Below are 13207 nucleotides of genomic sequence, written 5' to 3'. Positions count from 1 at the left end.
GGTCCCGTCCCGCCCCGCCGGCTGCGGAGGGCGGGCCCGCGCTGCCGGAAGACCCGCGCGGATCGGGCGCGCCGTGGGAGCAGTGCTGCTTCCGTCGCGCCACAATGGCGAGCTCTGGGCGGCGGGCGGGCCGGCGGTAGCGGGCGGTGAGTGCCCTTCTCTTGGCGGCCGGCGGCAGGGCGAGGCCTTTCCTGGTGGCGGGCGGTGTACACCGGCGGCCTGTGCCCGTCGCCCGCCCCTTTGCCTCCCTCTCTCCCTCCCTACGTCTCTCGATCCCCTCGTGCCTGGCCGTGCCGCGGCCCCTCTGCTCGCGGGCTGTGTCCGGCTGAGGCGGCAGGTTTGGGTTATGCTGCGCTACAGTCCCTCCACCGGACTTGGGGGTCGACAGGAGGGGGCTGGGGACTTTCGTTAGCCTGTGGGAGGCCCAGGAGGAGCGAGCCGGGAGCTGCAGCGTGGCGGCGAGGGAAGCCTGGCCCACGTAGTGTGTTTCTTGCGCCGGTATCTTAACATCTGCGCCTGGGTCCCGCTGGCAACTTGGCCGGCGCTGCCTGATGCTGCAGGCCCCGCAGACAGCCGTGTGCTGCCCGTGTGCGACGCCGCTGACCCCCAGGGCAGCCCCCTGCCCACACCAGGCTCGCACCTCCAGTCGTGGTCGGGAGCCGGAGGCGAACGTGGAGTTTTCTGTTTCCTTCCCGTGCAGGGAGGTATCGTCATCCAGCCTGGCGGCAGGGTGTGGGCGTTGCTTCTGGGGGTGACTCTGAAATAGGCTGGGTTTAGGTCACTCTGAAATTCGGGTTTGACAGCGTTTCTTGCCTAAAATGGGAAGCATGTGCACTTCGTGCATTTGAAACTTTTCGTTCCGCTCTTAGCTGGAGCAGCTGCGTTTGAGAGATGTACATAACTGGGTAAAATACTGTTCTTTAGGACAGGAATTCTATTCGTTTTGTTGCTTATGTGGGACCAGAAAACTATCTTAATTTTAAGAGGGGCATAAACACTAAAAGCCTCAGGCCTGTAACATGCAGACACTGAGATTCTTAAGAGTGCCTTTGTGGCCCGCAGAACTTAAAAAAAAAATTAAAGTGAAAGATCAGGTAACCTTCTCCCATATTAATGGCAACAGAAGGGTATTTTGTGGTGTTTAGGTGCTTGAAAATTCTCTTTGCATCTCTACAGTTTCATCTACATCTACATGTGTTTTGAAAGAGAAAAATCTTTTTTGTTTGGTTTTATGTGTAATTAAATCATAAAATGTTCAGTGTTGAGGAGACCACTGCCATTTAACATGTTTTACACAGTCTCTTCCTGAAGTTCCCCTTTCACTGTCCACATTGATAGCGTTGGAGTTAGAGCTCTGTAGAAGTGTTTTGGATTAACAAAATGGAGGTAACCAAAGAAAGGGGGGTGGATGTGCGAGCAATTCAGTGTTTTAGATGTTTTAGACAGATGTTTTAGACAAGGCTAAAATAATATGAGGAAGGAGTGCTTAATACTGAGTAATGTGAGACCTCACAGTGGTGGTCTGGCTAAAATGTGCAGAGAGCACATTGTTTCTAAGTCATTATATCATACTTTCCTGATAGCTAGTTTGCAACTTAGCTTCTTCATCTCTGTCCTCTTATGATCATGATCATCTTAACAAGGTGGACAGTGTCTACTGTGGGCAAAGAGTAATATTCTGATATGTAAAATGGCCTTGGGGCCATCCTTGCCTCCTTTTTAGTCTCCTTCAGCCATTCTTCCAAAACTTTCCTGTACTGAGCTGAGACTGATGTAGACTCTTAAAATTTTCTATCTGTCCTAAAGACCTTAGGGCCTGGAAAAGCCATAGGCCTTCTCTGCATTTTAGAAACCACCCATAGGTGTTAAGACCTACTAAGAGAAGAGACCTAACTGAGTTTTGGCCTGCCTTTTCTTGCCTTAGTTTAAGCCAGGGCTTTGATTGGAGATTTCCGTAGCAGTTAATACCCAATGTTCATTTCTTGATTGATTTTAAAATAAAGCTTTTAACTTTTCGATTTCTAGGTGGGAATCACTGAATTGAACAGAATAACCATGGGAGATGCTGCAAAACCTTGCTTTGCCAAACAAAAGAAGGAAAAGGAAATTTTGCATCCAGAAGAATTAAAAGAAAGTCCCTTACAGATAGTCTACCAAGTCATGGATGAATATGGAAGTGGCTGTAGCAATAAAATAGATACTAGCCTGCAAAAGAAAAAGGGAACTCCAGGTCATTATGGAAACAGTCCCAGGCGAGGGCCACGAAGTGTTTTGAGTAGCCCTAATTCACTTAAAAACACAGCTTACAGTCAAGGGTCAAAGTTAAGTGATATCCAAAGAGACCAAATCCAAATGAAGAAGTGGGTATCTGATGATCAGCATGGTACTTCTGACACCTGGAGAGAGTACCGTTCTGCTGCCTGGATTCCTGGGCATGGCAGGACAAGAAAGGACTCTTTTCATGAGGTGGAAAGTGCTGGAAACAGAAAAGTAAGACGACAACTTCAGGAAGATTTAATGAGCAAAGATGTGCCAGACATGCACAAAGGAATTTCTGGTAATCACATGTTTCTTTGTTTTTGCATAGCTATCCAGTACAGTAGCTTCCTGCATGTATTATTGGAAAGTAAAATTTCAAGATTCACTCACTATTAAAGCAAAAAAAGTGATTTTGTTCTCTCATGTATTGCAAACTATTGACTGCTCTATACTTGTAGTACTTCAGACAAATTGTTACAGCAAGTAATACTGAACTTGTTTTGTAGATTGTGTTGTCTTTGTAGTTCAGCCTGTGACTGATAGGAGTACGTAGATTGCAGCATCTGTGTAGTGTCCCTGTTTGTTGTTTTCCCTGTACAATTTTATGGAATCTGTCAAGTCTGGTAAGAGGTCTTTCAATTAGGTTGATAACAGGGTAAGATTTTTGGAGCTACCAATGAGGTCTTTAACAATGGGTCTTAATGAAGATTGAAAGCAATTGTCAGTACTGTGAGAACTCGGTACAGGAATAACGTGAGTCTAGTTCTTCATGCATGTTTAACTTCCCTGTGGGCAGTTGGTGTGCATCTTAAATCTTGGGGGTCAGTTTTGGAACAAATAATATACTGTAAGTATTTTAAAGGTAACAAGGATAAGAAGTAGTAAGTACGCATTTGTTAAGGAAAAAGTATGCCAAGCCCTAATTTGTTTGTTTAAAATAGTCGTGAGTCCCCTGTGGACATGGGAAAGTCAGTTGGTAGCTGTTGCTTGTACTAGTACTGTACTACTTTGGATACTCTTATGTGACAGTTCTGTAAGTAAACTAGTGGAAAATTGTCAGTATTAAATTAATGTAAGAGACTTGCAGACCTGATTAGATGACTATACTCAGAAACTACTAAAGATTTTGTCAATTAATGAAAGTAATGAATGAACGCCTAGTGAGTGAAGATTCTATTCCGTTCAATGTTCGTTATACTACTCTAATGATGAATGAAGACAGCAGGCCTATTAATTGTGTGCTCTGAAAATTGAATATGCTGTGAAGCTGGTAAGAATGGAATGCAGAAAAGCAGGAAGGTCAATTAAAATAAGTTTGCACAGTTGGAGAAATGACCTACATATAGGATGAAATACAAAGGATATGTAAATGCCATTGTTTAAGGAGGAATATCAGCTGTGCAAATAAACAAGGGAAAGTTACTATAAAGTAGTATCTTTTTTGGAGAAGGGTCTGAAATGATAGTGAATCAGAAGTTGATATTAAGTAGTTATTATCATGGCGTTGTGAGGCATGAAAAATGATTCACAGTCTGAAGTATCCCTTTTTCTGAGTAATAGTTTTGGCACCCCACTTGTATGAATAAAATGGAAGCTGTGCAAAGAAAAACAAGAAGGTTTTCAAGATATGTAGGAAACAGAAGCTATTCAAACTGTAAACAATGCCCAATATTTCTGCAAAATTAAGAGTGTAGGGTGGCATAGTAACAATATTCTGTGTAGGAAGCTGTAAAAAGCTGATGAAGTAAACTATATTGTTTCTTTCCAGTAGATGGGACACAAAGCAATGGGCCTAAAATTGAGCAAGAAAGATTCAGATGAGGAATAAAGGTCAAGTTTCTAAAGGTAAAGCTAGGGAGGTTCTGGATAAGTTGTCTGGGCAGCTCATGGAAAAGGTACTTGAAGGCCTTTGAGAACAGGTTAGCTGAGCATTGCTCAGATTTGACAGAGTTCATTTCATCCTGTTCTGAGCAACAGTCATGGCATAGCATACTTCTTGTGGTCCTTTCAGAAGTTCTGTGTCAAGTAGCAAAATTATTAAAAATGTTTCTTCCAGTATTTATTTGAGATATTTTGTGCAGTTGTCCTTTTCATTGCCTTTGTCTTTTTTTATTGTAGCTCATAAGGAAGTTTACCAAATCTCTGAGACACTGTTCTTTAGTACTTTATTTAATCATTAACCTATAATTAGATTGTCACTATTGTACCTACCAAATATTAGAAGTATTTATTTAGTTTGTAAATTTTTTTAAAGTTACTTGTTGGCTGCTGTAATGATTGATAAGTAGGTAGTTGTCACAGGCTTTTCTGTGAAAACATTTATATACCTCCAGGTTCTATCCACACTGATTAGTTAAAAAACATAGTGAAACAGATGTGACACATCTTAGGAATTTGAGCAGAAGTGTCAGTGCAAAAATGGAAGGTGTGGGGGAAGGTTCAGAAGCTCAGACTTCTGTTTATGCTCCCTGGAGATTCCTTTGGAGTACTTCTACAACCTATTAGGCCTAAATTCTATTTATTGCAGCGCGAACTTTTGCTTCTGCTGAAGGAAAGAAATTATGTTACCATCTTTGCCCTGGTACTGTTCACCACTAATACATGCATGCTGCATAGTGAACTGAATAAAATAACTGGTCACAAATATACAACTCTGTTGCTACCCTTTTGCCAATTATTAGAGACAAAAATTGTGGTCATGGGAAAGAAATTTCGTAAATGTATTTGGAAGAGGAGTTTATGAGGTTTTTTGTTGGCTTTTTTTGCCTTTTTTAATTACTACAAATTAAAGCCTCATGCTCTGATAAAAGTTTGGGAGTCTAAAGAAGTTGCATGAACTTTCTTTGAAGAAGGGAACTTTAGAAATTCCAGGCATTGTGACACCCTGTATAGCTGTACAAGTGAAAGGCAAGGTGTGAAAATCTGACATGTATATTTATTCCTGAGATGATTTTTACAGGTATTGGCTTTGGGCCAGTAGCAAAGTGATGATAAAATTCACTTAAAAGTAGAAGTGGTATTTAGATTCATTTGTTCCAGAGCTTTTGCTGTAAACACAACAAGCTTTTTAAGCATTATTATTATTATGACAGTTTTACAGCTTTGTTAAAGTAATGTGCACATACTTAGCAAGTCCATTCTTTAGTCTCTGTAGCCAGCAGAGGTGCTTACTTTTTTCCACTTGTTAATTTAATGGTGTGAAGGTAGTTTAGCTGAAAGTGAAGGTTTAGCTGAAAGGCAAATTACATTTTCACTGGTAATAATCCTTTGTTAATAGTCTAGCTTATTTGTCTAGCAAAACCTAGCCAGGCATCCCAAAATCTTTAGATGTATTCTGTATTTCCAGTGTAATGACATACTGGTATATTTATTGCATTTAGGGTTTTGGTTTTTTGTTGTTTTGTGGGTTTGGTGGGGTTTTTTTGTTTGTTTGGGGTTTTTTTTTCTTTTTTTTTGTTTGTTTTTGTCATTTTTGTTTTGGTTTTTTTTGTTTGTTTGTTTGTTTTTTGGTTTTTTTTGTTTTTTGGTTTGTTTTGGTTTGTTTTTTTTTGCCAGTTTTAACAAAGGTATCTACATAAGGTAGTTTTCCTCAGTGGAACAAATTAATTTATTTATTTGTAGTTTGGGACAAAGGCACTACAGGTTGTGATACTAATATACACTTACTGTTATCCACCTTGCACCGGACAAATTGTGAAACCAAACCAGGAAACCAGGTAGGTGAATTGTGCTTTCTTTGACTGTCATGTGAATAGGATGTTAATTAAGGAAAGAAATTTTTTAAATGTTATGTGGCACTCTGCAGTTATTTGATATGTTTGCTCTCATAATCTTTATAAGAAATGAAGAAACTTAGAAAACCAAGAAGACTGAGAAGAACTAGAAAAGATGAGTGTGATCATGATGAAGTGGAAGGTCCAGTCATAGATGAATCTGTGCTGTCAGCAAAAGAACTTCTGGGACTGCAGCAAGCTGAAGAACGATTGAAGCGAGACTACATTTATAGGCTGAAGAAGGTGCTGCTGTCTTTACTTGTACAGATAGACCTCTCTTATTTTTGTGCATATAAATATATTCTAGATGGTACACTTTGAGCAATATCTGTGATTGTAGTTACAGAAAAGTTTAGTTGCAGAATTTAAGTAACGATATTGCTGTTAATGAATTGTGAAAAGAAAAGGGGTTTATCTTTTGGGTTTTTTGCTACAACATTAATAACAGTTCAAGCTCAAAAAAATGGCTGCTCCTTTAGTTCTTGGAATGACATCAGTTCTTAATTAAAATGCTGGAGAAGTTTCTTTAAGTAATATATTTTGCCATGGGCATTGGGTATTTTCTCCTGTGAAAGATAAGGTGTTGGGTGTGATTGATATGGTATCATTTTTCTGACATTATATTTGATGTGCAAACTTTTTGATGGCAAATACGAAGTGAAGGAAGCTGAAGTGAGTGGATGTAGGTTTCAGAGTTAGTCCATTGAACTTAGCAAGAGTACCGAATGAAGTGAAAATAATACTTTTATGTATTTTGAGGGGTTTTTTTTTTTACTATCTTTATTTTAGCAACCTCGAAGCTACCTATCAGCAAAATATACCTGCAAGTTATGTGATGTTCTGATTGAGTCGGTGGCTTTCGCTCATAGGCATATTAAAGAAAAAAGACACAAGAAAAGCTTAAAGGTGAGTTTAGCACAAAAAAAAAGTGTAAACTGTAGTTTAATGAAACCTTTCTTACCCCACTAAAAATTATGAGACTGCACTGCTTTTAAAACCATTCCTCATTTAGTTTTTACCATGTTCCAATCTTTTTAAAAACTGTTGCATAGTGATGCTAATGAAAACAGTGGGCCTGGGACCTGGACTTTGCAATGAGCAGTAGCAATAAGCAAATACAGTTGCTATGGCAGAATTAGAAGTTACAACCTATATGTCAGAATGAAGATTTCAGTTCAGAAATACTGCAAAAATTAAGCACCTGTGGAGTATTACAGATTTGTTTATATGTAAAGGAAATAGGTTTGTTTTGAGCATAAGCATCAAAATAACTTCCAGCATAACACAAATTTTACCTTTTTTTAGAAACATCTTCTATTTCCCTGCTTGAAGTGGGCAAAAATACATCTCATGCCAGTTTTCTGTTTCTTCCTCTCTAGCTTCTACATTTTCACACTTCATAGGTGATAAAAGAATTGGTGATTTTTTTTGGACATGACAAATACATGTATATATATCTCTGAATGATACTGAAGCCTTCTGCAGCATCAGATTCTTTATTTGTTCCAATTATCTGCATTACCTGGAAAATTTGTGGTGGTGGTGGTGATATTACATGGAGTGAGTTATTGGCATTCATTTTAGCATGTAAAGCAACTCAAGAAACTTGTTAAAACATTGTTTTTATCTTGAAAGGAAAAACAAGAAGAACAACTGCTGACTGCTCTTCCTCCTCCAACGCCTTCCCAGATACAAGCTATCGGTGTTGCTATTGAAAATGTTGTGCAGGAATTTGGCTTAAATAATGAAGATCTAGAAGAAAGGCTTAACATTAAAACAATGATGGAAAACTTGCTGCGTCAAAAATTGCCAGGTATTATTTGCAATTTAGGTGCTAGATATGCCAACTTATTAAAAACAAAATAACAACAAGAACTGAACAAACAAAAAAAGAAATCAATCAGAAAAAATCCCCAAGAGCTTATGAAATGAAAACTGAATTAAAAACCTTGGCTCTCTAAATTTTAAAGCAGCATGTTTAGTTACTAGTCTGTTGAACAACTTGATGTAGCAATATAAACCTGTTCCAGAATTAAATTACAATAGTGTTCATGAGTCAAACAGGCCTGTAGTAAAAAGTGAAGATAAAAAGAATGTGGGAAGGATTTGACCTTCATGATAAGCCTTTACCAACAACAGCATGGGAGGCAGGATTTAGTAGCAGTTCTGGGCTGTTGAAGACCTTTTTTTTTTCCTGTGCTTACTGAAACCAGATGTAGGTTTAAAATCTGTTAGTAATGCTGTAAGTAGCTGCAGACTCAGAGTTAGGCATAGTGTAAATGAAGTATAATTATTTTTGTTGCAGATTGTTCATTAAGATTGTATGGCTCCTCCTATAGCAGATTTGGCTTCAAAACTTCAGACTTAAACATAGATACCCAGTTTCCTGCCAATGTAAGTAAGGCCATTTTATTAAATGTTTGTTAGTGGTTTTGAATGTTTGCATCTTCATGTAAATTATAGTGTGGTAGTAACACTTTTTATAAAAGCCCATTGGGTAAAACAGAGGCAGTCTGGTCTTACAATAACATTCTTCATAGAACTGTAGTCATCAGGCAGTGTAATACATCTTTGTGTTTTGTTGAAACTTCTTCTGAAAATACTTAAAACATCTGTAGTATAGCAGTCCTCTGAGACAGATGATTATTTATATTCTCTAACAACTGGAATAAATGACATTTCTGTGATCTTGTTTCTGTACTGATTCACATATGTACATTTTGACTACTGGGTTATATTTGAGCCATGAAACCTCATGGTTATTTATATGTGGAGTAATTTAAGGTCTTTATTTGTCATGTTAATTGTTTTTATGCATCTTCATGCTTGAACATTGAAAAGAAATTAAGGATATGATTCCATACTTAAACTTACTCCTTCTGTAGTTGATTTGGCAGTCCCATTGTTAGAATTTAACATTTCCTTTAAGAAACCAAGAATGATCTAAGTTCATAAAGCACATAGAGTTTTAAAAAGCCGTAATTCCAGTCTTTAACATGATGTAAGTCCACTGTGTCAGAATGCTGTCATATTTAAGCACACTGAAACAATAATTCTGCTTGTGGGGGTTTTCTTACCATAACCAAGTCTTTGATAGATGTACAAATAACTTTAGGAACAATTCCTTCAGGATTATATTTTTTTCCTTCAAAGCAAGCAGAGCGCCTGTTCCTTTTGATACAACTTAATAATAGTGAAGTACACGTAGAGGTGGTGTTAAATTTGAGTTGTAGAAAATCACTTTCTTGACAGGTGGTTGATACAAAAACAGCTTTATTCCTTTTATTGACAGATGACCCAACCAGATGTTCTCTTACTTGTACAAGAAAGTCTCCAGAACAGTGGTAAGAAAAAATTGCTGCCTTCTCAATTTCATTAAACTATTACTACTTAGTATTGTTGAGTTTCACCTCTGCTGAACAGGTACATCACATGCTGTTCTTTTCTTAGAAAGATCTGAGACTGAATAATACTGCAGAAAAGAATACATTAGGAAAACTACTTTTGGTTTGACATAGAGTGTTACAAGGGCTGAAGTTCTCATATTTTTGATGATGTGAGAAATTCCTAGTGGGAGGCTCTCTTCTACATTATGAGTGAAGATGTGTGGTGTGGTAGACTCTGCTACCCTCTCCAGCCTGCTCTATTAGCCATGCATAGTACAGAAAGCAGCCTAAGTTCTTTAATATGTAACAGAAACCCAGTAATGTACTTTGACTCTTTTCCTGTAATTACCTGCATGTGTCTGTCAGTTGCAGGTGATGGCCGTGATGACTGCATACAGGCACACAGAGTTTTTTTCAGATAATGTAGCTCTGCGCATTAATACAAGGAAATAAAGTTTAAGATCCTTTAAAAAAACTGCACTTACTCAAACCAATTCAAGCATATGCAGACAAGGAAAAAATGAAAATATTGGGTGGGGAGCATGAAAACTATTATTTTTAAATGCAGATTGCAAAAAGTAGCTTCGCTGTTTTCTTGCCTTGTTTTATGTCCACAGTTTGGGAACCACACCACAGGGTTCAAAACATGTATGTTTACTGATCTCGATTTTCTCAGTGGCCCCCTCACCATCACTGTATGTGCATTTTATTGTCTGGACTGTTATGGTCTTTGAGAATGGGGTTATTTTTAAGTTAGGTTAGAGGAAAAAGATCCAGATCTCTTAAGAAGTTAGGATCACCATTGTATCACAAAGGCAAGTAATACTTGCATTAAGGTCTTGTGCAGAGACTTCTCTGTGAGTGAGAAGATACAGGGATAGAGTATTAGGTGTTTGAGGTACCTCAGTGGCTAAAGCAAGATAATTTTCAGTGGAATTAGGTGTCCATTTGGCTAAGTAACATCACAAAAATATTGTAATTTCAGAATTTTTGAGTAAAGTATCTGAAATTGTTTGACAATTTCCTTCCCTCCTGGCCCAGTGAAACCATAGTTCTCAAAAGGTATAAAAAAATAAGTCTACCTCAAAAGGTATCAAAAAATTGGATCAAATCAGCACCACTAAGAGAAGGGACTAGGGTGGCTGACAGCTGAATGATATAAAGAATAAGAAGAAAAAAAGAGAAAAAGCATAGCAAAAGGACATCATGTAGGCAAGCCTGTTCTATAGTTACATAAAAGATTGTCAGATAACCAAGGAAAAAAGTTTATTTCTGTATAGTAGTAATGTAACACTGGGTTTTTTTATTTTTCACACTAATATTGTTCCATAGGTGTTGTAGTCTCTGCATGCCTCAGTTACTCAAGGCAGCTGTTAATATATACCTCCTTAATTTTACCTGCTGTGTATATATGAATTTTGAAAAATTCTGGTTTTTCTCAGTATTTTCCTAACAATCCTTATTGTATAGACCATATTCTTCAACAGATATGTGAAATTCTTGTATCACACGTGAAACACATAAATTGCATGTACTTTATTTTTTTCAGTACTAGTCATTGTATTAGAAGGTGAAATTCTACCTGTACTCCTCTAGTGCATCCAGTTCAATGTACTTTTTATCAAACTCATGTTTAATGTGGCTTCTTCTTTTTCTTTTTCCCACTTAGAATCTTTTACGGAAGTTGATGCAGATTTCCATGCTAGAATACCAGTGGTGGTGTGCAGAGAAAAGCAAAGGTCTCGGTTGTCACTTTGTGTGTTCTAATAGTATATAGCAATGTAAATTATATTACCACCTGATAAATGACGTTTCTGTACTAAATTATTACAGTTCCATGGATCTTGAAACACAAACTAACACTCATGGGCAAGTCATTCCTAGCCTAGAATAAGAGGGTAAGGGTTGTTCTGTCCTCAGCTGTGTATTTCCCAACCCCTTCAACCATTATGGCTTCCAGCATGTACCCTTGCCCTTCCATTTGGGATTATTGCTTAAGCAGAAACTTTCCTTTCTTATAGGTAGTGGACATACCATATTAAATTATAGATTTCTGTAAGGATAAGAATAGTTTGCTTAGCTTCGCTTGTATTTTGAGAGCAAGTGAAAAATATTTTATTTTGCCCATTTGATGAATGTCAATTAAGATTCATGAAACATTCTATAAACAGCTACTGATGAAAATATTACCAGTTATTTGCTGCTACCTTGATTTTTCAGTGTTTAAAAATATTTTATGTTGTGTGAAAACAGCATAGAACCTGGTTTGATGGTGGGTGTGGTGCGGAAAGACATTTTTGTTTCATGAAGAAAATTAATACTATAACTTTTTCAATTCAGTAAATTAATATTAGAAAAACTACTTAAATTTGAATTGTATCTTAAAACACTTGTACAGAAAATTATAATGCATATATTCTCAACCTAACTATAAATCAAATTAGTATTGCATGCTGCTTTTCATGCAGAGATGCTGTCTTTGAGAGGCTGTCAAGTCTTTCCTTACAGCCTTCTGCCACACTGTTTTGTGAGGTGTTATCTGACCTATGGATGTTACAAAACCTTCAAGATCTTTAATTTCTTTTCGGATTTTAGTGGCCTTATTTGTAAAGTGAGTGCAGGGAATGAGAATGCTTGTCTGACAGCAAAGCATTTGGCTGCACTGGGAAAGCTGGAACCTACTATCGTACCTTTAGTGATTGCCTTCAGGTACTGGGCAAAGGTGAGAGTCATTTGTATTCCCTTATCTGTGAATAAATATTGAATTAACTTTGATATTATGCCTGTGGGTGTGGTTTAGAAAATGGTTGTTTAAACAGCCCTTGGAAAAAGAGTTGAAATAAGGACATAAGTTTTTATAAATTTTACATTTTATAAATTTATATTATCCTTTGTGTGTGATAATGTTCCACTAAATTTCAAAAGTGGAATTTTAAGTTTCATTCAGTGGAATGCAGACTGTAAGTATCCTGCTCTGTTATCAAACTATTGAGAGGAATGTCTATGAGATACAATTGCTAGTTTCTTTTAAACTTAATCCATCATGAAAAAAAAGGAAAAAACTGTCTTTATTGTAGGTGAAAAGAATCTTGGGAATTATCATAATCAGTAAAATTTATGTGTCTGCAATTAAAATATTAATTAGAAATTGAAAAAAAATCTGACTTGCTCTGTATCTACGCAAAAGGAGCTATCATTTTTTGCAAATATGGTTTATGCTGTGTGTTTTGCCAGTCTCTGTCCTTGTGGCTCTTACACTGAAAATGTGGTAGTATGGTAGTAACTGCAGTAAATATGCAGGCCTTGAAAAAATTGCATCTGGTAAGAACTCAAAGATATCTGAGTTTCTGTAGTATTCAGTGGGACTTCTGAACAGTAATTAAAACAAAAATTTTTTAGTATTACTTGAAGCTTTAATGGCTGCACAATTTGTTTTTACAGTTATGCTGTGTTGATCGTCCTGAAGAGGGAGGCTTGTCACCTTATGTGTTCGCTTTAATGGTTATTTTCTTTCTACAACAGAGGAAAGAGCCTCTTCTGCCAGTCTATTTGGGATCATGGGTATGCGTATTAATACATTGAGTAGCATAAATGAGAGGACCACTTGCTTGTGGTGTTATATAATCTGTCAGCTTTATGCTACTCTGAGCAAGCCATAAGCGAACCATTTCTTGAAAATTAGGGATGTGAATTCATCATCATTCAATGACTACACTTAACTTTAGTATGCCTAGCTGTAAGGTTGCATTTCACAATCCTAGTCACTGAAGTAAGTGCTCTGTTGCTGGT

At 37.5% G+C, this 13207-nt stretch overlaps 1 protein-coding gene across 2 annotated transcripts in view; it reads left to right on the top strand.

Annotated features, from left to right (window-relative positions):
* The first annotated feature begins 56 nt into the window (after nucleotides 1–56).
* Nucleotides 57–13207, top strand: part of TUT7 (terminal uridylyl transferase 7) — a 31464-nt gene continuing 18313 nt past the window's right edge. The window contains exons 1-10 of one of the 2 annotated variants that reach the window (XM_041399496.1): nucleotides 57–146; nucleotides 2026–2557; nucleotides 6100–6275; nucleotides 6822–6938; nucleotides 7668–7845; nucleotides 8338–8426; nucleotides 9325–9376; nucleotides 11088–11157; nucleotides 12014–12140; nucleotides 12860–12979. In XM_041399496.1, coding sequence (XP_041255430.1) covers nucleotides 2056–2557; nucleotides 6100–6275; nucleotides 6822–6938; nucleotides 7668–7845; nucleotides 8338–8426; nucleotides 9325–9376; nucleotides 11088–11157; nucleotides 12014–12140; nucleotides 12860–12979 — 1431 coding nt within the window. In that variant the 5' untranslated portion in view covers nucleotides 57–146; nucleotides 2026–2055. Of the gene's footprint in view, nucleotides 701–2025; nucleotides 2558–6099; nucleotides 6276–6821; nucleotides 6939–7667; nucleotides 7846–8337; nucleotides 8427–9324; nucleotides 9377–11087; nucleotides 11158–12013; nucleotides 12141–12859; nucleotides 12980–13207 lie in introns of both variants that reach the window. The other variant, XM_041399495.1, reaches the window with a different exon arrangement.

The sequence above is a fragment of the Onychostruthus taczanowskii genome, unplaced genomic scaffold, assembly GCF_017590055.1.
Source record: "Onychostruthus taczanowskii isolate IOZ18803 unplaced genomic scaffold, ASM1759005v1 scaffold161, whole genome shotgun sequence".
NCBI lineage: Eukaryota > Metazoa > Chordata > Aves > Passeriformes > Passeridae > Onychostruthus > Onychostruthus taczanowskii.
Note: the sequence above shows the minus strand (reverse complement) of the source record. Positions and strands in the feature narration are given on the sequence as shown.